The sequence below is a fragment of the Aspergillus tanneri genome (assembly GCF_003426965.1).
Source record: "Aspergillus tanneri strain NIH1004 chromosome Unknown AapTan_2_pilon_pilon_pilon, whole genome shotgun sequence".
In the NCBI taxonomy this organism is placed as follows: Eukaryota; Fungi; Ascomycota; class Eurotiomycetes; order Eurotiales; family Aspergillaceae; genus Aspergillus; species Aspergillus tanneri.
In genome coordinates, this window is record NW_022984629.1 from 5,744,906 (window position 1) to 5,769,809 (window position 24,904).

General features: G+C 46.9%; 8 protein-coding genes across 8 annotated transcripts; 6 read left to right on the plus strand and 2 right to left on the minus strand.

Moving 5' to 3' along the window:
- Positions 1 to 151: 151 nt before the first annotated feature.
- ATNIH1004_001803 (uncharacterized protein) lies at positions 152 to 2,034 on the plus strand (the record flags this gene model as incomplete). Its single annotated transcript, XM_033566498.1, has 4 exons — positions 152 to 323; positions 416 to 572; positions 621 to 869; positions 927 to 2,034. The coding sequence occupies 4 exons, from the start codon at positions 152 to 154 to the stop codon at positions 2,032 to 2,034; spliced, it is 1,686 nt and encodes a 561-aa protein (XP_033432255.1).
- Positions 2,035 to 3,202: 1,168 nt separating this feature from the next.
- On the minus strand, positions 3,203 to 3,489 carry ATNIH1004_001804 (uncharacterized protein; the record flags this gene model as incomplete). The annotated part of the gene is made up of 2 exons (XM_033566499.1): positions 3,203 to 3,220; positions 3,274 to 3,489. The coding sequence occupies 2 exons, from the start codon at positions 3,487 to 3,489 to the stop codon at positions 3,203 to 3,205; spliced, it is 234 nt and encodes a 77-aa protein (XP_033432256.1).
- A 1,539-nt stretch (positions 3,490 to 5,028) lies between these two features.
- ATNIH1004_001805 (fungal specific transcription factor domain-containing protein) lies at positions 5,029 to 6,524 on the plus strand (the record flags this gene model as incomplete). Its single annotated transcript, XM_033566500.1, has 3 exons — positions 5,029 to 5,052; positions 5,112 to 5,522; positions 5,598 to 6,524. The coding sequence occupies 3 exons, from the start codon at positions 5,029 to 5,031 to the stop codon at positions 6,522 to 6,524; spliced, it is 1,362 nt and encodes a 453-aa protein (XP_033432257.1).
- Positions 6,525 to 7,101: 577 nt separating this feature from the next.
- Positions 7,102 to 8,189, plus strand: ATNIH1004_001806 (NAD(P)/FAD-dependent oxidoreductase; the record flags this gene model as incomplete). The annotated part of the gene is made up of 2 exons (XM_033566501.1): positions 7,102 to 7,662; positions 7,713 to 8,189. 2 exons carry the CDS (start codon positions 7,102 to 7,104, stop codon positions 8,187 to 8,189), a joined length of 1,038 nt encoding a protein of 345 aa, XP_033432258.1.
- A 3,383-nt stretch (positions 8,190 to 11,572) lies between these two features.
- On the plus strand, positions 11,573 to 12,536 carry ATNIH1004_001807 (tyrosinase family protein; the record flags this gene model as incomplete). Its single annotated transcript, XM_033566502.1, has 3 exons — positions 11,573 to 11,589; positions 11,634 to 11,756; positions 11,816 to 12,536. 3 exons carry the CDS (start codon positions 11,573 to 11,575, stop codon positions 12,534 to 12,536), a joined length of 861 nt encoding a protein of 286 aa, XP_033432259.1.
- Positions 12,537 to 15,598: 3,062 nt separating this feature from the next.
- Positions 15,599 to 17,513, minus strand: ATNIH1004_001808 (cytochrome P450; the record flags this gene model as incomplete). Its single annotated transcript, XM_033566503.1, has 6 exons — positions 15,599 to 16,297; positions 16,349 to 16,593; positions 16,672 to 16,793; positions 16,846 to 17,037; positions 17,108 to 17,240; positions 17,312 to 17,513. 6 exons carry the CDS (start codon positions 17,511 to 17,513, stop codon positions 15,599 to 15,601), a joined length of 1,593 nt encoding a protein of 530 aa, XP_033432260.1.
- Positions 17,514 to 18,871: 1,358 nt separating this feature from the next.
- On the plus strand, positions 18,872 to 20,576 carry HMG1_2 (hydroxymethylglutaryl-CoA reductase; the record flags this gene model as incomplete). The annotated part of the gene is made up of 3 exons (XM_033566504.1): positions 18,872 to 18,880; positions 18,949 to 20,225; positions 20,288 to 20,576. 3 exons carry the CDS (start codon positions 18,872 to 18,874, stop codon positions 20,574 to 20,576), a joined length of 1,575 nt encoding a protein of 524 aa, XP_033432261.1.
- Positions 20,577 to 21,970: 1,394 nt separating this feature from the next.
- ATNIH1004_001810 (uncharacterized protein) lies at positions 21,971 to 24,520 on the plus strand (the record flags this gene model as incomplete). The annotated part of the gene is made up of 5 exons (XM_033566505.1): positions 21,971 to 22,544; positions 22,600 to 22,688; positions 23,076 to 23,151; positions 23,229 to 24,212; positions 24,270 to 24,520. 5 exons carry the CDS (start codon positions 21,971 to 21,973, stop codon positions 24,518 to 24,520), a joined length of 1,974 nt encoding a protein of 657 aa, XP_033432262.1.
- Between the last annotated feature and the right edge of the window lie 384 nt (positions 24,521 to 24,904).

Consider the following 24,904-nt stretch of genomic DNA (forward strand, 5'->3'; position numbering starts at 1 on the left):
TTCCTCCCATCCGGGCGGAGGTGGTACCCTCCTGCACTAGTATATAAGCCATCCTGCACGGAAGATAGAGCAATGTTCATCCATTTTTGTTACGAGAAACCTTAAGTGGGATTGCTAGCACTGCCTACATACTGCCTGCTTCAGCCCAGCCATGTCCACCACGACTGTGATCACTGCCCCCGCGGTGGAGCTGCAACCCGGCAGTGAAACGCCGCCAACCGATGCTTCCGAAAAGGAGCACGGCTCCTCAGAGGCTACTCACCAGTACGAGAGTCCTCAGGGCCCGCTGCGAGATGTTCATGGCGTTGCTTGGGTCCTTGTTGGTAAGTACATCCATTGAAAAACAAGATGAACTAGACAGACAGAGAGACACAAAAAATATCAAGACTGGAAGAAAGATGCTAAGATCGGATAGTGATGTCGATTTTCTCCTGTGTCTTCCTCTTTGCACTGGACAATACGATTGTGGCAGATGTCCAGCCGGCCATTATCAATGAATTCCACAACTTAGAAATGCTGCCATGGCTCTCAGTAGCCTTCATGCTGGGAGCAGCTAGTACCCTGCTGGTTTGGTAACAACGACATTGGATACACGGGGACTTCCGGCTAACCCCTCCTAGGAGCAAGGGATATGGACAATTTAACTGTAAATGGCTCTATATTATTACGACGGCCATCTTTGAGGTGGGATCGGCCGTGTGTGGCGCCGCCCCGAACATGAATAGCCTCATTGTGGGACGTGCAATCTGTGGCTTTGGAGGCGCAGGCATGTACTTGGGTGTGATGACCATCCTCTCCATGTTGACAACTCCCACGGAACGACCCATGTATCTAGGCATGACGGGGCTGGTGTGGGGTACAGGCACAGTGTAAGCATATCCATTCTATCACTAACGATCCCCTGTTCTGTGCTGACGGTGGTCCAGTCTGGGACCCATTATTGGTGGAGCGTTTACAGATAGCGCTGCCACATGGCGGTGGGCTTTCTATATTAATCTCTGTATTGGAGGCCTTTTTGCCCCTGTCTTTTTCTTTATCATACCCAGCGTTGACCCCCGTTCGGGGGTTCCCATCAAGGCGCGGCTGGCAGAAATTGACTGGCTCGGCCCGATTCTCTTTATTGGTGCCTACGTCTCGGGCATCATGGCGATTGCGTTTGGTGGTGCCCCCTATCCCTGGAATGACAGCCGCATTATCGGCATGTTCGTCTGCTCTGGGGTGCTTTTTATTCCCTTCTTCCTCCAGCAAGCGTCCATGCTGTTTACTACCTATAGTGGTCGGATCTTCCCCTTGCAATACCTCAAAAATAAGGAAATGATTCTGTTATTTATCGAGACCGCCGCGGCCGGCACTTCTTCTTTTGTCCCTATATACTTCATCCCCTTGTACTTCCAGTTTGTCCAAGGAGACGGTGCCCTCCAAGCCGGGGTGCGCCTTCTTCCGTTTATTGTTCCCATGGTGGTGTTCAATCTGGTGAATGGGATAGCCATGAGTGCGTTGGGGTACTATATGCCATGGTATCTTCTTGGCGGGGCCCTGGTTCTGGTGGGCGTCGTCCTACTGAAGATCACCCAGCTGTCCACTAATGTGGCCCAGATCTACGGTGCTCTAGTGGTGGGTGGGATTGGGACTGGGGTCTTCTCGCAGGCTGGGTTCTCCGTGGCCCAATTTCTGGTCCCGGTGGAGGAAATTCCCATGGCCGTCGGCTTTATGGCCTGTGCCCAGGTTGGGGGATCTGCGATCGCCCTCTCGATCGCCAACACGGTGTTTTTAAATCGAGCAACTGTCCAGATCCGGGATCTCCTTCCGCAGGAGTCCTTGGAAAGTGTGCAGGGCATGATCTCAGGCGCGAATTCGGCCCTCCTGAACTCGTTAGATAAAGATTTGAGAACCGACGTTCTCAGTGCGATTGTGAACTCGATCACAGATGCCTTGGTGTTGGATCTGACGGCCGGATGTATTGCGGTTTTCCTGCCGGTGTTTCTACGACGGACCAAGATGAGCCATACCTCAGGTGCTATAGGGGGTATGTAGATTCGGTATTGGCATAGCCATCGGACCGATTCCGTCCTGTGAGAATGAGATGAGCCGAGATGATTCGTTCTATATCAGAGCAGCAGCCGCGTGATGAGAAACCTCGGCAGCCACGCAGGCAGTCCGATCATAGTATGTAAGAATGCAGTCTGACCCTCAATGTATGGTGAGATATGCACCTTGTCAGAGGATATCTGGGCAAAATGCTTTCGGCCATGATGGGGCAGTTTGAACGCCTGAATTTCTCGTGGAGACTGAATCAAAAGGTCCAAGATGTTTCACTGCATTAGAAGCAGTGCTTGGCCAGGTGCAGACGCTCTGAAATTATTAGCGATGATAGAAATGATAAGCCATATTTCCCTGGATTCGGTTATTGCAGTTATCCTACGGTCTGGCCCCCAATATGGAGCCCTGTCGGGCTCTCAGCCGATGGTGGTCAGACAAAAGTGGGGATGGAGGTGACAGGCGGTGATGGGGGTGTCATGTCGAGCTCAACACCAGAGCCGCTAGTTCAGAAATTCTACCGATGTAGACCGGAAGATGAGTCTAGCTTGATACCTAGGCCAAAGTATCACTTGACTTGCTTATGAAGACTGGATGTGAGAGTGCCTGATGACGAGTAGTTGGTGACCACTTTCCATGCTGAACTGATGGCGCATTCTCAAATTGATGGACGAAACTGATTAAAGGAACGGATAACGAGTACATGAAGATGAAAAGGTGCGTGTGGGTAAGAAGAAGGGCATGGGAGGTGGAGGGGACAGGGGTCTGACATCCCTAGAAAGGGCCTCTGGCCTCAGGCAATCAGATACCCCTGACACAGGACAGGACAGCCTGTAACAACAGGTTCTAGGATACAGACTGTTAGTCCACTATTAGTCTGACCGACATGAGTACCATGCGTCATAATAGCAGGACTGGTTGGATCGAGCTAACTTGTTAAATGCTGCGATACATGGAGTAGATATATAGTGAGAAACAGAACGGTTATCAGATTAAACTGGAAGGTCCATATACTGAGCAAATCTTATAAAACATAACAAAAGAACTCTCAATATCAGCATACGTCCACACTACATCCACGCTGTATCAAATCCTACCGCTTCCACAATTTGCACAGCATCAGCTAGAATGCATCTCTTCCAGTACCTAGTAAATTAATAGCGGCTTAGTGCACCTTTCCCTTCTATACGGTATAATCAGTATCTCTCCCCTAAATTGGGTGTGGAAAACACTTACCCCGAGGAATAATGAAGCCAGAAGAATAAGTGCAGAGCCTGCAATGGCAGGCAGGTAGACCATGTCCAAAGCCTTGAGGATTGCATGGGTGACCTGAGCCTGTTGCTCTGTTGTTAGGTTGTCCGAAAATGTGCTCCCCCCCGTCCCCGACAGGTACGTGCTGATACTTTCCACCATATCTGGCGGCACCACCTCGGTAATGTACTGCTGGCCCATATTCTGATAAATAATACCCGCGACGGAGATAAAAAACACAATTCCAAGTCCCTGACCCACGCTGAGAATGCCAATTGCATCAGGGCCAAGGTACCCTGTATTTCATGCGTGGGATTTGGTCCTGGGATTTGCATCCATGTTCCTCCTCTCCACAGTCGAGTATGCACGTGCAGTTGGCCTCGGGGGGAATCGACTGCGCACCCTTCTCCTGCTTTTTCTCGCGCCGCTCGTTGGTCCCGGGACCGTATTGGTTGGGATTAATTGGGCGCGTGATGAGGTACTCTGGGATGTGAAGAGGGATTGATATGATTAGGATTGAAAATGGAATTTGGAACTGAAATTGGGGATGAGGATGATAGGGTTTGTTCTTGGACAGATATTGATACATAAGGTGCTGACAACTCTTTTGTTGGTTATGCCTTTTTCTTTTTTCCTCCTTTCCCGTCCTCTTTTTTTTTTTTAACAGGTGCCTATCATACTTGATTGGAACATCGGGTTATCCCTCTATCCCTCAGCTCCTGGCCCTGGTCAGCTTTGTCTTAGCATCTGTATGTAAGTGTCAAATAATATGGCCGTGGGTGGACCAGAATCATGTGACGAGATAGGGTAAAACCCCCCCCCCCTTTTCGCGGGGAGCACAACAAAATAATCAGGAAGAATAACCAAGAAGAGAAGAATCAAGAAGAGCCCATCCAGCTCAAATCATTCAAATAAGACCTTTTTACCAATCGTACTCTATTTCCTCTTCGGGACTAGCCATATATCTGACAAAAATTAGTCTATCGGTGTGGGCACGGATGATATTCCGCACCGCCAAGCCGGGCGGATTATAGTGTTTCCGTAACAGAATTATTGGAAGGAACCGCCGCGTGCCTGATTCCTGGTGGTCACTGTACCGCTCCATCTTTCCAAGCGTCAAACTTTCGGCTTCACCTACGGTCTTCAACGTCTCGAGCGTCCGAATGAAATTGACTAATTCTTCCCCTGAGTCACGTCTTTTACAGTCAGGGACCAAATCCACGTAAAATATAGATCAATAATTTACCACAAGGAACGTCCCTATATGTATTCAATCAAGCAAAAGACAATCTATTCGCATATTAATATTTAGATAATTTGGTTAACATGATCTTACAGAATTATAAGAGACATAATACGGAATAAATGAATGCCCCCTTGCGAAATAAACAGGGCTGTTGGACCTGCCGTGTGCGAAGGAAGAAATGTGATGGTACTCGCCCTATTTGCTCGGCATGCGAAATGCTTTCAATCACTTGCTACGGATACGGTCCGAAACCGGACTGGATTGACCATGCTGAAAAAGAGAAAGCAATGGTGGACAGGTTCAAACAGACTGTGAAGCAGACGTCGAGAAGGAAAACTGCCCCTAAGCTTCTAAATAATCTAGCTAAGTTGACCAAAATAGCGCCTAGAAATTTAAATGGGATCTCTTATTCTTCAAGCCCAGGATCGAATATCGATCAGCATGGTTCTGGGCCCTCATCCGGTCATAGCCCATCTGCAGATCAAGAAGCCAGCATGCCACGAGGCGAGTCATCAGCTGTAAGTTACTTGGGATCGGAAAAAAGACAGATTATGATGTATTCTACTACTAGGAACAGGCATCCGAAAATCTGAATGACGACATGGTCCTATTCCCTATTTCGGCAGATGAGTCTGCCTCTTTGATGCACTATCTGGACAATGTCTTTCCACTACAGTATCCCATGTACAGACCTAGCACTCTGATGGGAGGAAGGGGCTGGCTATTAGCCCTTTTACTTCGAATGAAGCCTCTCTATCATGCGACACTGGCGGTCAGTTTATACCACCGCAGAAAAATTAACATTACAGACATTGTTCATCATCCGTGTCGAGTGGCTGTATTGGTTGAGCAAGAGAAGCATCTTGAAATTTGTCTCACCGAATTTCAAAAGGTGTTGAGATCAGCCAATAAATGTCTTAAGAATATATCCTGCGCAAAACTCGGGTATCGCATTATTGCGTTGGTCGTTCAATTGATATTCTTCGAGGTATGTTTATCCAGATTTTATCTAAAAAGGACTGTCTCCTAGGTTTCTGTATTGACAATTTCCAACCGTGCAAAGTTCTTTACAGGCCAGGGCAGTGAATGGAAAATTCATCTCCGTGCAGCAACAAATGCGTATGAACGACGCTTTCGAGATGGACTAGTCGATTTTGGTCTCGACCCAAGGTCAAAGACTATCATGTGTGGCAGTCGACTTCTCTCTGAAGACGATGGCGCGGAGGTCATGGAAGAAGTTATGATTTTTAAGTTCTTTACCGGGACAATAATATGGCTCGATATCATATCTTCCATCACTGCCGGAACAGCACCACTTTTAATGGTTTACCATCTCCGGGATATTGCTTCGAATTCATCTCAGATTAGGCTTGACGAAATTATGGGCTGCAAAAACCGGATAATGTTACAGATTGCTCACATCGCTGCGCTACATGAACACAAGACCAAAGTTCAGCAAGAAGGCCACTTGGTAAATACGGGGCTTGAAGAAGCTGTTAGTGACATCAGAAGGGAGATTCAGTCTGCTTTTACCCAGGCAGCCTCAGAGGGGTTCAGCTTTCCAGACAGCAGCAATACTGGTATGACATCAAATTCGACGTTGGCGTTAGATTCGTGTACACTGGTCACACACATGTTTTCTCGCATGGCGTCGATTTACCTCCACCTGGTTGCATACGGCTTTCAAAAGCTGGAGTTACTGGACACAGATATTTGTACAGCTATGGGAATGCTTTATACGCAGGTCCCTTCCCATCTTCTCCGATCGATGGTCTGCCCACTATATGTGATTGGGTCTGTTGCAAGACAAGAAGAGGAGCGCGTATTTTTCCGAAATGTCTTCTCCTCGCCGCCATTGCAGGATCCCCTGTTTGAGCATCGGGCGAAAATCTTACCTGCTTTAGAGGAAATCTGGAGAAGAAGACAGTACACGAATGGGTTGACATGGGGGGATAGTTTGGAATTAGTCCCCAATCTCCTGCTCCTCTGAGCACGCTGCTGGTTCCGATATTTTACAATCTTATTTTGGTGTTCCCCTGGTCAAAGTTGTGGTTCATGGCATGATTGGCCATGCAACTGTAGAGGTTAAATTAAGGGATCCATGGAAGACAAATCCAACTCTGATTATTACAGGCTCACAAATTTCGCACAGCAGGAAAAACAGGGATTATGACGTCAGTTTCTTGCTGAGCGCGCTGCACATTCTGATTGGTTCCTGTCGGCGGTACTTGACGGGTGCTGATTGGACGGTGTCTGCGCTTCACTTGGTGATTGGCTAACGCTGGTAATAAGTGGGGCAATACCAAGAAGTAAAGAATGATAAATAATGGCGAGATGGAAAAATAATGAGATGCAGCAGCTATCAAGCAGCATGCTCAGGTTCGGATTTGTAATATTGTACAAATGCAAACTCAAACTCACCATGCCGAGAGGTTTCGAAAGGGTTCTAATCACGATCTTGCGGGACATGCTACTTGATTATTTAAAACCGCTACATCGTCTGTTCTTGCTCAAATAATTTAATTATCAATTACTTTCAAATACATTCATTGCACTGCAGAACAGAGATGCAGACTATAGTCATCCTCGGAGGCTCTTTTGCTGGGGTGGGCACAGCACATCGCATCTTAAAGCAAACCTCCAAGACGCGGCCGTCCGTTAAGATTGTCATCGTGTCACCCAATACTCATATGTACTGGAATATTGCTGCTCCCCGAGCCATGCTGCCGGGGCAGTTCACCGACGAAAAGATTTTCCAGCCGATTGCCGCTGGATTCAAGCAATATTCGGCCAATCAATTCGAATTCATCTCTGGCTCTGCCCGCAGCCTCGACCCTGTCGCCCGAAAAGTGGAGGTTTCTACGGGTCCTAGGGAGCAGGAAACAGTGATAATTGATTACGACTTTCTCATTATTGGGACTGGTTCTCGAAACAAGGCGGATGATGACGATGTGAACATACCATTCAAAGCGCTGGGTTCAACCGATGCAACAAAGAATGCTCTACATATCCTACAAGCGGTAGTGAAAAAGTCAAAGAGAATCGTTATTGTCGGTGCTGGTCCGACTGGTATTGAGACTGCTGGCGAACTGGCTTTTGAGTATGGAAAGGAGAAGGAGATTATTCTAGTTGTTTCCCCTTTCTTCGTGTTACTGAATATCTTGCTGACTATGAATAGATTGCAAGTGGGCAGACAGTCCTTGAAGGAGCCATACCCAGTGTGTCAAAAACAGCGCTAGGTATGCTTCAGAAACTAAACGTTGATATCAGGCTACGAACAAAGGTTACCAGCTCAACTCGCACGACACGAGGCGGTGTGGATCAAGTCGAGCTCAGCCTTTCTGATGGGACTGAGTTAACTGCTGATATTTGCATACCGACGTTCGGTGTACTACCCAACTCGTCATATATTCCTAGCAAATACCTCGACGCAAACGGGTTCGTCAAAGTGGATGAATATTTCCAAGTTAAGGGCCTAGAGAATCAGCATGTGTGGGCCATCGGTGATGTTTCCAATCTCGAACCACCGCAGGCCCTTTTTGTTGATAAGCAGTCCGCTCATCTGGCGAAGAATATAGTCTTGATCTTGAGCAATAAGGCCCCAATCCCATATAAAGAGGCTACACGTGGTAAGATTATCTCTCCAGTTGATTAGAGATTGCAACTTCTCGAGCTCTAATATACTTATTCTTCTTGCAGTCATCGGTCTGCAGATTGGCAGAAATGCTGGAACTGGGCATTTTGGAAGTGTAAGACTGCCGAGTTTCTTAGTCGCCTTTCTAAGAAAGAATCTGCTTGTGGAGAATCTAGGGCCACTTGTCAATGGTTCTGCATTTTAATCGCCTTTTTTGTTTTCTCTCTCTCTCTATATATATTTCTTGTCGTAGCAGTCATCTGATAATACATACATATATACGTCTATATATAACCTTTTGTAAAGGCTACATAGAGCCCATTTGCCTCTCGGGCTATTGACCCCGTTGACCCTATTGTTCCTATTGTCCCTATTGTCCCTACGGGCCATGTTTGTCCCATTGGCCACAACACGTGGCTTTCCTCCCTTTTCCTCCTCCTCTCCTTCTTCAACGATTCCTTATTGTACATAGCCTGTTATATACGTTCTACGGGTTCAGTCCCTGAGACCTTTATTCCGTCCATTATCTATCGAAAGACAAGCGAAATATAGCAAGAAAAGGAGAGAAAATTAGAAAAATATACGCAGAGAAAGGAGGATGGATAAAGATAAAGTCCCAATTATCATTAGTCTTGGCCTACCCAGTAACACTACGCCACTGAACGCTAGAGCTTACATCTTCTCGCATACTATGACATTATGAAACGACCGATAGTTTAGAAGCACCGGCTTCCTGATTTGCGGTAGCTCAGGCAACGGTGATGCAAAGTTATCGAACGTGGACCTACTTGCGAAAAAGCATCAAATGGATCTCGATTGTGTCACGAATATCTAAATGATAACCCTGCGGGCATCACTTCCACATAGGAAAGGCCACGAGAGTAGCAATACAAGACTTACTTCCTGCTAATGCAGGACATTGTCTGGGGTTTCTTGATAATTTTGGTTGCATGTAGTTGTGTGTATTAGCATCATAGAACTAGGCGAATTTAAGGCTGAAAAAATACTGGAAGAAGGCTAACAATGATCAAGTAGACTATGTGAGTAAGATCTATTCGCTCCTCTGTAGATACCTAAAATGTAATATTAAACTATATGGAGTTGAAATCGTTGAAATTATTAGTTAGAGCATGATAGGATTATCTTCATTCCAGAGGCCTCCTGTATGAATATGGTTAAAGCTTCCCCTACATTTTAAATGGTTAAATATAATACACGGCTTCACGGATATAATTCACTACCAGTAGTGCCGAGAAACTGCATACGCCCTAAGGTGCATATAGTTCTGATTTTCATTAATTAATCCGGATCTTTCCCACCCCAATAAAAAACCATGTCCAATAGTGTTCTAGAACAGGTAGTCATAGTAGTTTTTCTATTTGCTATGTGTTGTAGGTAGCGGCTAATCCTATTAACCTAGATCTGGTAGATCCAGTATTCTCATTAATACGAGGCCGATTTGTGTATGAGCCAATTGCGCAAGTGCCAGTACATTATTCGACCATACAAGTTTGATTTTAATTTAAGATTCCACTCTAGCGAGTACCCTGGCCAACTAGTTGGAAGTTGATGATGCTGAGAGGTAATTCTCATGACAGGACTATTTAACACAGATAATTAATCCGAAATTGTGATCTACCAGGTGGTCGTCTTTCACCGTCTGCAGCGCCTCAGTAAGTGCATAATCATGCATGATCGCGTGTTTGTGGTCGATAATGCTGTTCACACTTATTCCCCTCTATGTGCGATGGGTGTGAGCGCAGGGATCCAGTAAGTGCTTCTGGCCGGCAGTGTGTTCAGTTTTGGTCTGCTAGAAAAACAGAAGATTCTTATAGTCTCGGATAGAAGCTAGACGGGGTAATTAAGGGCCAGCTCAACCACGAGATCTTGTGAACCTATGAAACTGAGCAGCAACACTTAACGGAGTCCTGCTGGGGCCAGAAGCCGAGGCCTTGAAGTACCAGCCCTCAATGTCTATCTAGCGGGCCGTAGCATTCGCTTCACCACTCCATGTTAACTTGTAAATTAACCCAGATACTTGGGGCACTGGTGCCGGGAGAATGTCTTCCAGATATTATCGTGTTTAACTACACGACTGTTAGATCCAGTAGCACACACCTCTGGGATCAAGTCTAATGGGGGATGGTCTGTTATTTTCTGAGCTGGGGACATCTCTCGGCCTTCCCAGATGGGGCTTAATCAGTTTCTGTCGAGGCATATCCTAGAGGTAAGAGATGATCTTGGAAAATCGGCCTCAGTTTTCGATCCCTTTCTAATTCACTGTAGTGAATGGCCCAGTGTTGAGTTTGCTGACTTTCCACGCCTCTCCTTTCCCACGGGCGAAACCACCGGTTGAGACTACAGGAGAATATATGTTCTCAAAAAAGCACTGTATGATGAGCTTCAGATCAGCCGAACAGAGGGAGGGCTTGCCATTGTGCGACCTGACAAACATATCGCATGGACCGGTAACTTGAAAGATGTGGATGTCCCTCAACATTATTTCAAGCAGCTTTGTCGACAAGAACCCGAGTATTAGAACGATTTTGCCTTAATTAAATAGCTGTCCTATACATCGCAAGGCTCTTAGTACATCGCAGCGAAGTAAATGCATCAACAACTGCTTTCCACTAGGACATGAGAGTAGTGACGACTACAAATCTGCTCGGGGCCCACAGAATACAAACACGTACGTATCTCACGGATCCACTTATTTATGATACTAATAGTTGTTAGATGGTTCATAAACTGAAAGGCAAAGTAACCAGCCCACAACTCAGGCAAGGCACTGGACAAAGTCCAATCCAACAGGAGTAAGCATAGTATGCTGCTGAAACCTAGCGCACGCCCTTGCCTAACGTAGGATAGCATTCCTTACTGGACCCCTATCCCTCTGGTGGATCACCGCTGATTGATCAGAGGAGAATCTGGCTGTAAATACTTACTCAGCTTCAGATTACAGCGTAAATTGATTACGCACTTCAAGCTGGAGGTCCATCTATATATACATATCTTTCTCCCATCCCAACGGCAAGGTGTTCCATGGTTCTCATAGTTTATAGCGCATACACTTCTACATCGCTCGAGTGTGAAGGGCTTTAGGCAACATGTTGTTTTCACAGAGTTTATGGCTCCTTGCTGCCCTGAATCCCAACCCTGAGGGACCTGGGGAAGAGAGACGGTCCGGGAGGAGGGAATGCACCCCTGATGTCCGGCCAATTCGACGAGAATGGTTTGTATAAGGCGTCTTCCGTTAAAAAACATAATATGCCTCCCTATGCTTACAGTACGAAAGGGGCTCTCTTTCAACTGACGAGAGGCTCGATTACATTAATGCCATGAAATGTATGCAAAGTAAGCCGCCAACCTTGCCCCAGGACAAATATCCCGGTGTTCGTCACCGTATGGACGATTTCACTGCGTAAGTACACATTCACGGTAGGCTGCTTCAGGCTAACTTCCTAGAACCCATGTTAACTACACCCTCTCGACTCACATCAGTGGCATTTTTTTCGCTTGGCATCGACACTTTGTCTGGTTGTGGGAAAAAGCGCTGCGTGCAGAGTGCGGATACAAGGGACACCAACCGTATGAGCTATTTCTACTACCGGCGTCATTGAAAATATCCGAAATTCTAACTGCACCAGGTACTGGAACTGGGCCCTTTCCGCCAACAATCTATCCGCCAGTCCCATTTTTGACGGATCCCCTACTTCACTATCTGGAAACGGTGACCCAATCAAGCAAGACCCCTTGCTTCGACTGCAACCCACCAATATCAGCATCCCGACTGGCTCCGGTGGTGGATGTGTGACTAACGGCCCTTTTGCTAATATGACCATCAACCTGCCAGACTTACCCGTGGCAGGGGACGACAAACTCCCCCCAAATGCCTTTGATTACAACCCCCACTGTTTTACGCGGGACCTGAACTCTTACGTGTCCAGAACATTTACCGGCCAGGCAGATGTGGACCGGTTGCTGAATTCACCAACCATTGCCCATTTGCATGCCAACATGGACTTCAGTGCCTGGCCCGAGCTGAGAGATGCGCGAATTATGGGTCCCCACGCTGCGGCGCACCTATCCCTTGGGATGACCATGTACAACTTGTGGACGGCACCACAGGACCCGTCATTCATGCTCCACCATGCCCAGGTCGATCGTGTCTGGTCCCTGTGGCAGGCTCGAGATCTGGAGAGTCGCCGGTGGGCCATGAACGGCACGAGCACCATGAACAACAAACCGACGACTCCGGAGGTCACCTTGGACACAGAATTGGCCTGGGGGACGCTCAGCGAGAACAAGACCATGCGGGAACTGATGAGTACCGAGGCCTATCATCTCTGCTACGAATACGGTGACTGAGTGTGAAAGCTCCACTTTCTCTGCAATCCCTGGCGCTACGCTAGGAGACTAGCCTGCCTTTTGGTGATCATCCTAGCAGCCTAGCGCCCTGTAGGTACTGGTCAAGCAAGAGATTAGCTGACTCAACCAAGCAATCTTCTCCAGACCGGTTCTTTACTCTTCCTGGCCTGCATACCATTAAATTTCTGAATATTACTATACAGCTGCTTATAAAAGTTATACAATTAATTACCGTAGTGCAGTTCAGGTGAAGGGATATGCAGGGAGATATAGATTAAACACCAGGAATCACAGTATCTCAACCATCTGAGTCTCTTGTATTCCTATATAAGGTGCTCTACCTCTTCGGTACTCAACTCTCTAAAGTATCCGGGGTAGAATGGAATCCTCAAGTGGAACCCCGCACCGCCAAGCGGGGTGGATTATAGTCTTGTCATAACGATATTCATATAATTGTAGCTGCAGTGGACGTTAGTCTCTGTTAATACGTTTCTAAATATATGGGTTTTTTTGTGAGTGACTATGCGTACGCTGACTACTATCGTTTCTACGGAAACTTGTGGTCTTGCTCTTTCCGTTTTCGGCCCGACTTAGCGCCGCTTTTTGCTCACTGATCGATCCGACAGCGTGATTAAGAAGATGTGATAGATTTAAAGTGGATAGTTTTATTGGGTTGTCTTCATGGCCACTAGGCTTCCGGCTCCGCTTACTGAGGGGTTTTTCCCTCTTGCAACTGCCTTATGGGAGTCAATTGCTCGCCTCTGCAAGTAGTCGTCATCTCTCACGCTGTCAAGTCTCAGTTTTCCCTCCTGCCTTCCCTCTGTATATAGATTATAGAGCCACTTCAATATACAGACATTTTGCCTCCCCTATGGGGAGCGTGGACGGGGCCCTCTCTGACACTACGGACTAACTCGCTTACACCAAATAGAGCAACGATAGGAGACCCAGTAGCGAAACCATACACACACTGTCCCTCTTGACTGCGAGAGGTCACCAATGAAAAGGGCTGTTTTGTATAGAAATAAAAATTCGTCACTTAACTATGGATTATGTTATAGTAGTGGCATTGCTTGATAAGTTTAATTTTCAACCATGGATAAATTTAGAGTCAAAGTGGCGTGTCGCTTCGTAGCTACAGTTTCTATACTATATCAGTAGTATGTGCAGTGCAACCTTTGATAGAGTGCAAGAGACTCGGTTTGTTGAGATACTGTGATTCCTGGTGTTTCCAACGATAACATCTACTTCCTAGTTCAGATAAGGGTTGGCTTGTAGCTGATCTATAGCACCCTGCGCATCACTTCCCTTGAATTCTACAACATAGTCTAATTCTACCCCTCCAACTTGTTTACATCCGTTTTGTTATGAATATGGGATCGGCCCGAAGGATTACCCAAACGATCGGCGAAGTCCTCGCTTATATATGTCTTCCCACAGACGAAATTCCTGTATACTAACTAAGTTCGCTCATCAAATTCAATGGCTTAGTTCACTCTATTCAATGCCAATTCCTCTGACCTACTCTAGATTCACAACACGTTTGAATGAGGTTTTTGGGATATGCAATATTCTCCATGCATTTCTCCTCGCTTGGTTATGGGCAAGTGTATAGGTTGAATTTAACCCATTCTAGATTTATTATGTTCCCATGTCTCCCACGGAAAGACCTGCGGATGCTATCCTTCCGCCGAACTCGACTCTTGACGGGGTTCAGAAATATGTCATTGCCGTGTTTGCTGCCATTGCCTGATACAACGCTATTGAGTTAGTCATACTTTGTCTAATTATCTTTAAGCGACACCGGAGCACCTCTTTTGGGGCTTGCTAATCGCCTCCTCTAGCTCCATTCCACAAGCCCTAGGTTTTATCTTCTTTCTCTTCACTCCGGGCATTTCCCCTTATATCGCTGTTACTTTGATCGTCCTGAACTGTATTGCATGATAACTAGCCATTCATTTGTGCTATGGCCGCGACTGCATCTTGTCGTGCAGGAGTCAAAGCTGCTTCATGCCATCCTGATCATGATTGTCATGGATTCTGTCATTTCCATATTCCCAAATACTATATTATATAGGTTTCTGTTATTCTGACCATCTCATCTGAGCCGTTTCGCCGCGGGTATAACATCATGGAACGCATCCAGGCCGTGGGTCTAGCGGTCCAGGAATCAACTATTTCATGCATCTATGTGTCGGAAACCACAAAAATATTATGTCTCCGGCTCGACGATTTCATTGTCGTATCCTTCAACTACTCTTTTTCTCTTTCTTTCCTTCTTCAACGATTCCTTTTTGTAGGTAGCCTATCCTATAAGTTTTACCGGCTCAGCCCCTGACGTAGTGCCTGGTGCAGACCAAGTGCCCAAACAAGCGCCCCCACGGTGCAGTAACTGCCATATTTTAGGCTGTATATGTTTAGGATATCCCAGCCAGGGAAATAGTTAATAAATGCCTTTATTATATGATTAAAGGCTTTAACTTTAGGTCCGGATTAAAAATAGTTAAATGCGGTTTATGGCTAATGAAGTTTAGTCTCCCCCAAGGACTTCATGCAGATTGAGGTCTTTCCTTTCGATCCCCACTTGAACCGCTAGTTCTTGATTTCTTGAGCTGCTGAGGCCCTTGTCAGTTATCTGACTTGGGGTTGGATACCTGGAGTCCTCAAGGAATCAATTATTGGAGAAAATATGCAAGGCACGGAAGAATACAAATTGTGACCCGAATGCCCAAAAGCTGAAGCATCGGCGGAAACCATATACTCTGCCAGTCTCCCTAATCCGTATACCTAAACATACATTGGCACCGCACATGGAGTAGGAATGATTAGCACTCTGACAAAGGTTGTGATGCTCATTTAGTTTGGGAAAAAAACAAAAAACAAAAATCTTCTGGCACATCTGCAGTCCTATCCTGAGGCGTAAGTGGTAGGGTCGGTTAGAAAACATGAAAGATGTAGTAATGTAGATATTTGACTATATTTCAGGTTGAGACTGGTGATGTTCCGTTTATATCGAGCCCAAAGCAGTGCGCAGAAGTTGCTAAATTTCTGGTTGTGGGATGCTAAAGATACTTAGCATGTCCACTTTCCCACGGGTGCTCTTTCTCAAACGTGCGTACAAGCTCTTCATGTGTCGCACTACGCGGTTTAAGGCTGAAGTTAAATGGAACTGGGTGGCTAACTATACCAGGCCGAGTTTCCCATCGAACAGGCACTTTTTGGCCATCTTTAATTTGGTGGGAGATATTAAAAACAGCCAAGAAGTTAGCAATTACAAGATAGAGGCTCGAGTCTGCTAGAATACGACCTGGGCAAATGCGGCGCCCAAAGCCGAAGACGAAGGCTTCCGGGTTGGTCTCAGGGGTGTAATTCTCACGGGCCAGGAAGCGTTCCGGTTTGAAGACCATTGGATCGTGATATAGATCCGGGTCGTGCGTGAAGCTCCTGCGCATGTTAGAGATTATTTCGTAGAGGCATGTTGAGATATACCAAACAATTGGTAATACCTGTGCTCCCTTTGGGATAAAGTAACCTTCACATATGTCATCCTCAGTGACCTGGTGCGGGAAACCAATCGCTCCAACTGGGTGCCAGCGGAGGATCTCCTTGACCAATGCATTAATATAGGGGAGTTTATCCCGATCTTCGAACCGAGGCAGTCGATGGGTTCCAACTACGCGATCAATTTCCTCCTGGGCCTTCTCTTGAGCCTCAGGATACAGAATCATGGCAAGAAATAAATATGACATCGTGGATAATGTCTGCATGGTTGTTAGTACCTGTTTGTTATTTATTTCTCTACACACTCATACTGTTTCAGCTCCCCCAGCATACAGCCCCGCGGCACTCCATTTGATAACAGACTCCTCCTCTGATCCAGGCTCGACATGTCCTGATCTTAGTAGATTAGAGGTAAAGGAAGGCTCATAGTTCATTTCATTCATCTGTCGTTTCACAAACTTATATGGCTTGTTTAAAAAGGCGGTTAATGACTCTCTCCAGACCTTTGCAGTTTTCTTGAACTCGGCACCAGGAAACCAGGCGGGAAGATATTTCACTACCGTTGATAAGCTCGATGTTAAAGAACACAGCTTGGGTTCCTTACATATTGGTATAACATCCACTAACCAAGCACCTGGTAGTGTGGTAAGAGAGAACTGCTCTAGAGTGGTATCCGCAAGGTCCACCAAAGGATCATCTTCATGTGGTTCAATAATATAACCGTAGCCTAACCTTAGTATAAGGCCAGCAGCCTGCCTATTATTATTTAGAACCTATAGTTTAAGTTGCTTGTTGTGTTTCAACTTACTTGCGGAAATGATGGAGAAGACCATCTGGGTCTTTCAGTGCGCGAAGCAAGAACCGCCCGACTTCCACATTCTGAATATTATTGAATCTCCCAACTGCTGCTTTGGAGCCGATCTCGCGGCTGATTGCTTTGCGCTGGGCGCGAAAGGCGTCATTGTGGGGTAAGAATAAAAGGAAGGATTTCCATCCTACTCTGCACTGCTGGTGAGATTTGTATTGAAAAAATAAAAATAAAAATAGTAATAAAAAATAGAAACACTCACAGTTCCTTCGCAAACTCGAGATGTGGACGGGATGAGTACTTTGCAGAGCGCTTTCCTAGGAGTTCGACTGCTAGTCGGTGGCTGTTGAGGACAATAAATGTCTGGCTAAATATAGTAATAGAGCTGATGGGACCTACAGGAAGGCCGATTAGCTCATAACAGCTATTGAAAACGAACTAGGACCGTAGCTGGAATCTACCATACCGTAAAGATTCTTGAACTTGGCAAAATGCTCGTATGCCAGTGTGGGTGGTCTTGGAAGGTCAATGAGATTCCCAATAATAGGCCAGGGTTTGGGACCAGGTGGGAGCGGTGCAAGGGGCGGTTCGTGCCGCGACAGGAAGACCCGGAAGGTGTATACCGCCAGGAAAAAGACGATTAGGCTGCCGGGTACTGAGTAAATCATTTTGCTACAAGTGATTAGAGGCCTGACAGAAGGAAGGAAAACAACATTAAGAACAATGGAGTAGGGGGAAAGAGAAACCTGTACCAATATATAATCCGCGCTATAAGCGATATGAAACAGTTCTGAAAACCGGAGCGACAGGGATTGACCAGTGTATATTATAACAATCTAATATCGCTGGAGCCTTTAAGAAATGTTTCAAATATAAGCTTGAATACTTCTGTATTATGGTTTCCAGTGTTGTTGAAGACCTAAGTATTGCCATTCACCAAGTCCAATATGTAGTAGAATAGCTAGAGCCTTTGTGACGGGGATTTGTTTTCATAGGCCACTTGCAATTTCGGATTGTAGTCCCGGGTCTCCTGCTATTGTTCCGGATGTAACAGGCAGAAACGCAGTTTAATGAAACTTAGAAGTGGAAAGGTAGGTCATTTCGGAACCTACAGCCTATCTATCGTATTCAAGGGCACCCCCAACACAGGTTCTGCAGGCCAATTAACATGCGTAAGCTCGCATCATAAATTCCTATCTAGCCACGTAACACTGCTTCGTGGGAATTGAAGATACAGTACACGTAGACTTCCAAAATTCTGGAGCTCCGCTAGAATACTGTCGACTGCTCGTTATCCCGCTAAGCTGTACAAAGTTGGACAAAGTTGGACCGAATAATAACTCCCGGAAAGAGAGCCGGGCCGGACTAAATTCCTGGAATTTATATGGTCCTCTTGCTCACTGTCACAAGTTGCTTCAAGTTTGCCTGTAGAGGCGTGTCGTGAGGATCTAAAATTTGGAACGTATTACGAGCATGGCCAACTTCATACAGCCAGTATCATCTAGCCTTAAGGATGTGTGGGATATGTCTGAAGCGAGACTGTGTAATACTAGTCTAAGACATAAGTTCCGTCCAGTATTGGACATATGGGAGAGGTGTTGAATTTCTGGCCATGGAATCCTACTCTACCCTGCTAGCGTGGACCATTAGCGAAGGTAGGATTGCCGCATGTATTCCACCTTAGCTTCAGGGCAGAGTCTCAAAGTATCGGCCCGTCTGTGTGATACAGCAGTTAAGGTATCTTGCTTCAACCTGTGTCTTCATGGTTCTCAAGTGCATGAGAAAGGCTATAGTCTTGGTCTCGTTGATTTGGGGAGACTTTCTGTTGTCCATCGAACACCCGGGTCTTGCAAGGAACCAACTTCATAGGTACGGCTGTCATCCAACCATAATATATTCTGTTTTTAAATCGTCTACGCTTGGGCTACAAGAACATGGGCAAGAACAAGGCAGGAGGTGTTTAGCTTCTCATTACCTCATTTATTCCTGTGCATACAGTGTACAACTCAATTTAACTCCGCGGAGAATGTTTGAGGTATCTCATAGCCCTTGATTTACAACATAAATGCCAACATGTGATTTCTAACAATATAACTTGCACAGACTCTATCAAGCCGCATAAAAGGCACTCTGGAGGTTATGAAGACTCTAATGCGATCGGTAGCCGTCCATTTCGAAGACTCACTAGTAGCTGAGAAAGCAACAGGAAGAAACAAGCCAACGGAAGGACATTTGTCGTATTCCCAGCCCAGGACGAGGGCAGAAGGGTCTGGAAATTCGCCATCATATGACACGCAAGTCGTTTACAACCTCAACGGGATTCGAGGCTGTTCAAACCAGAAGGAAGCGACGATAGACGAAGTATTACAACATAGCTGCAAGGAGGCTGATTATGTCAATGACCTCGCAGCTCGGTGCCTGTCGGGAGAGCTAAGCACACGACAGTTGGAAGCTATAGCGAATAGCTGCACTCAAGCAGTCAAAGTTCGACGAGAAGTGCTGAAACGGAAGGTCTCTGTCGCAAAAGGACGAGAAGCAACAGATAACGACTTCCTCGACCATTGCCCCCTGACGGGATTTGAGTATGCCCACGCGGTGGGTGTATGCTGCGAAAATATGATTGGACATATTACCATTCCCGTGGGTATTGCCGGCCCGCTGTTGATCGATGGTATTGAAGTATTTCTTCCTATTGCAACTACAGAAGGGGCGCTTGTCGCAAGCATCTGTCGGGGATGCAAGGCCGCTAATCAAGCGGGCGGGGTGACTACGGAACTCATCGGCGATGCTATTACACGGTCAGCTTGCTTGAAATTTCCTAGCCTGGAAAAGGCCTATTCAGCAAAGACTTGGTTGGAGACCTCTGAGGGTCATACGAGGATGCGGACAGCTTTCCGCCAGACTAGCAAATATATTGTCCTCAAGGAGGTGCAGGTAAGCATTGTCGGTGAGCTTCTGTATCCCCGGTTCGTAGCCAGTACCGGAGATGCAATGGGGATGAATATGATATCCGTCGCCGTTGAAAAGGCGCTAGTTGCATTGCAAGATGCCGGATTCCGGGATATGACCATCCTTTCTTTGTCCGGAAACACATGTACCGATAAAAAACCCTCCGCAATGAATTGGGTCAGAGGTCGCGGCAAGCATGTCGTTGCGCAGGCTCGGATTCCTTCGCAGGTCATCCGAGATGTGCTTCGGACAACTCCAGCTACATTACTGGAACTTAACGTGGTGAAGAATCTGACTGGGAGCGCAGTGGCTGGCACCCTTGGGGGCTTCAATACCCATGCAAGCAATATAGTAAGCGGAGTGTTTCTGGCTACGGGTCAGGATGTGGCCCAGGTTGTGGAGAGCAGCAATTGCATCACCACTATGAGCGAGTACGTCTTGAGCCAGTAATCATTTCTCCATTCACAACGGATGTTGACATTTCCGGTCACAGGGTTGAGACCGACTTACTAGTCTCTGTCACGATGCCATCGATCGAAGTTGGCACAGTTGGTGGTGGAACCAATTTACCTGCACAGGCCTCTATGCTGGAGCTGCTAGATGTTCGAGGGACTCACCGGTTGGGTCCGGGTCTGAACGCTCGTCGACTCGCCCGAGTGATTGCCGCTGCGGTTCTGGTAGGAGAGCTGAGTACGTGCTCGGCGTTGGCAACTGCGGATCTTGCCAGCGCCCACCTCCGATTGAATCGAAAGCGACCGAGTAGGATGAATTGTGCCACCTAAAAATGGTAGCAAAGGACTGCCAAGAGGTCTGCGGCTGATGAACATGGCACACCCTCACGGATTGCGGGTGATAAACTTCGGATTCTATCTGTCCATTGGAAGAAGATGAATGTATTTACATTAGTGAGATATTTGGAGTCGGTGATCATTGGAGCTTTAGCGCCTCTTCTGAAAATATATGCAGGCTGCTCTCGACATGGACATTAAAAGTTCCCCATCAATGCGAATTTAGAAATGTTCTGCGACGATTAGATCATTAGAGCTGTTAGTATCTCGTTTTGCATGGTTGTGGTTATCCTTTGCTCTCTGTCTTACAATTTCTATTGTTTAGTTTGCACCAGTGTGGTCTGAATGGGTGGCCGCATGCTATCTCATGCAGTGCTCTATCTGATCAGAAGATTATACCAACTAGCAAGGGATACGTGGTACCCTAAAACCAGGCTTCCAACAACGCGCTGATCACTCCATAAAGATGCCTGGCTAGTGAGTGAGTGGTTAACAAGCTGGTTACGTGTCCTAACAACCGCGGGAACAGTAAGCAATAAATCGGCGGCTTTTTCAAGATTGATAAAGAATGGAACAAACTGAGTTTCAGCTGCCCCTACCTCCCACCAAAGCGGTACCTCTTGCCTTGATTACCAACTGGATTACCAAAGATGTTACTGGATTGACACTGAGCCGTTGGGGTTGTTACACAGACGGCTTCCGGGCTGCAGTGGCGTAGCCCGGCTCATGTTGCAGATAAAAATATCCGCCAAGAGAACTTTCATGCAGTACTGCCGTTAAGTAATATCCCGGCTGGACCAGCTTCATACTCGGCGTACATGATGCGCACGGGCTTGGTATTCGCACTGCATTTGTTTACGCAAAGGACGGTTAGGTGAGAAAATCCTTCCTGGATTGGCAGAGAATGGACTGGCCCATAAACCATAGGTGGCTTGCGGAGTAACCGAAGAACTTAACCGAATATATTCTGTTGTCAGGCTATTCGGTGGAAGGGATTTGTATGAGACTTTGCGCATGACAGCTCATGGGCGGTCTTGAGGTCATGAGCGCTATTGATGTCTCCGAACTCCAAAGAACGATGCGTATTTACGTATACCTACTTACTATATCGTACTGTTCTGGTGTTGATCTCATGCTGCCTGCTCGATTTAGGATACTGGAATGTCGTCAGCAGCAGCAATAAGGTTTTGTTTTGTGCAACATAATAAAGGACGGCTAAACTGTTTCTACTGCTGTACTCTATCCGCCTCCATCGACCAGGATGTCACACGCTTTGCGTGGCCACGTTCCTGTAGACATGAGGAAAGGCGGGTTGACATAAAAGGAGACGCCACTACAGTTGTACACCTGCGGGAGCTGTTTGATTTGAGGACTTCTATATCTCTAATATGGAACTCATGAGCACGCAGCTTTCACACGGCGAAGTAAGCCCGCAACAGGCCATTGAAATGTACCTCGCCGCAAATCCAGTCCAACAACATTTACACCTCCTTACAGATATTCTCACACAGAGTGCGAATATTGATGAACTTGTCGCCTCTTTGATCCAAGGTGCATGGGACTATATCTGCCGTAAAGGCCTTTGGTGTCAGCAGTACGAGAGCCTCGAGGAGTATCGGAACTCCATCAACTTTTCCACCGTCGTGAAACCGGTCCTGCAGCGTCACAAAAGGTCCGATCGCGTGAAGCAACTGAGTGCCCAAGTAATCAGGCAGCAGTGGAATATGCCTCATACCGAAGCGATACCTCTGGCCATGCAGCCCTCCTTCTGGAGCAAACATTTGCTGAACCTGTTGGCCACTCTGAGTAAAATGGCGACGCTGCCAGAGGCCCTCAAACTCGTGGAAGAGAGTATCAAAGCCAGACCGCACCGCGGGAGGAGTCAACCAAACCTGGTTCCTAGTGATATCCAACGCATTCTGAATAGAAAAAAGACGGAGGGTTTGCATACGGCACGAAGAGGTTGGAATCACAATATAAGTTCAATGTGCTCTGTTGAGAGACTAACACCGAGCAGACACTTGTAAAACTATTGCCCCTCCACAACAGATTTCCCCAGATCTGTACCTCTGTGAAATGAACCATGTAGACTGGAGTCACTTAGAAGTATGTGAGGGGAGCGGCCTTAGCAAGAGCAGCAGCGTATATGATAACGAGTCGGTTAATTGGGGCCATGTTTTATTTGATTCTCAATCTACTCTATTACCAGACTTAGATAAGCCGCCAAACCATCAAGACTACAGTCTGGCAAGTAGTGTAGATAAGTGCAATGTGTTAAGAGATAGCTCATGCGAGTGCGCGCCAATTTGCTTACCACTTATTACACTGCTATCCGACAAGGAATTTGACCCGAGTGAACCATTGCTGGCCAAATTGTTGGACTGGGCACGGTCTGTATCATGGGAAAGACTCTGCCAGGAGCACTTACAAGGACTATTCCATCGCACCGTTCATTTTGAACCCCATGGCCCGCAAAATCTTGACCGCAAACAGATAGTTGACCGGTTAGAGCTGTTATGTAGACGCTGGGGGTCGTCCATGGGCGGTGCTCTGGATGCTAACCCGTCAGGTGAGTAATTTGTTCTCCGAGAGCTTTTGGTCGTGTCCAAGACTTACGCTGAGCGAAAGTGTCGCTTTCCCCACCAGTCGCCAGGATGTCGGAAAGTGACCGGTTGTTCAGTCGGTATACAGCAATTCCAGCCTGCTGGCCCACATGGTGGCAGGAGCATGGGGTCGTACAAATCCCTGCCTTCTTTGGATACATGGAGGAATATGGGGTTTTTAAACGAGTGCGGGATTCTTTGCTGAGATACGCCTTCGATGATAAACGACAAGTTATAAGCTACCAATGCTATGAATTAATTCGCCAAATAATCCTGCAAGATCCCGCATACTACGCCCTTGTGGTCACCTGTCGGCCAGACAAAAACTGGAGGCTGATCCAACAACCCGCACACTATTTTCGAGACGCGGATTCATCGGGAGAAAATAAGGCGCCCTTTCACTGGCTTCTGCCCCAGCTAGGTACGTCAGCTCCTGGTGAAATTATAAACGACATCGAGAGTACAATTATGCTTCCTAGTTTCTCGCCAGAGCATGTTCTTAATGTTGTCCCTGGTTCCCACTCTAGTCCCGCAATGTCTGAGGCTACTGGTATCCCAACCAGCATTACAATGCGCTCAGGCGATCTGGTGCTCACAATGCCGAATCTTACCCGGTGCTCTCAAACATTCATGTCGCCTTCTCTCCTTAACTTAAAGCAAACTAGGGTAGATTATACCTCCGAAACCACTGAATCATATTCCGGGAAGACTCGGACACGCTGTGCAGCACCCCGGAACCACGAAACAGAAAGAACACAATATCTGCGACCGGAAGATGCATCCCATATCCCCACTTACTTCCAAGGATGTGCGACAGACGTGAACCGTCTCAAGCCCGCATCTGCGTTGGGGGAAGCCTTAATGGGCCTCCGAGAATGGAATGATTGCACGGTGATCCATCAGCGGAATATCACACTTTGTGCCGACGACGGAGAAGCAATGAAGTTTGTGAATGAAGTCCGCAATCGGCTTGCAAGGGAGTTCCATGAGACCCTGGATCTAATCGAGTTGTGCCATGAGGTGCCTGGTTAGTCACTCATGCAACCTTGGGAAAAAGCACTGATGCTCACCGTCCGTCCCCTAGCTCAGACAGCCACGATGGAGAGTGCGATGGATACGACACTAGACTCGCAGAGCTCAACCAGCACTGCCATGATTCCAGGGACAGGAACCGGAGTTAGTGATGTTGCAGGAATCTCAGATGGACCAAGTGATAGTCAACTTGGATTGGAGTTGCACGAGACAATGGAGCAGGCTCCTGAGATTCTTATACCGGATCTCCTGGACAATGCAGAGGAACTCATAACACAGACCTTGGACAGAATGCAGAGCTAGCAAGGCCATACCTCCATGATTTGTATTCGGTGGGAAAGGTTACCCCGCATATGCACCGTCCAATACCAATATGCCCAATGGATGGGGGCTCTTCAACCATGACCATTTCAAATAGTTCGCACAGAAACCAGTGGACTAGATTGTTGTTGGGTAGCATGTAAAAATTCGTGTGCCATATATGTTCCCTGGATTTTTTTTTGGGTCGCGCAAGCGAGCCTTTACTCAAGCTATGCTTTCCGCTTCGCCTAGAATAAGAGATGTCACCGTGTCAGATCCCTTGATCTAGGAACCGCAATGAAATAAAGTCTTAGCAGTATACTAACGATCAGTGCCAAGTGTCGCAGATGAAACTAATATCACTGATCACGACTTTCGTGCTGCCGT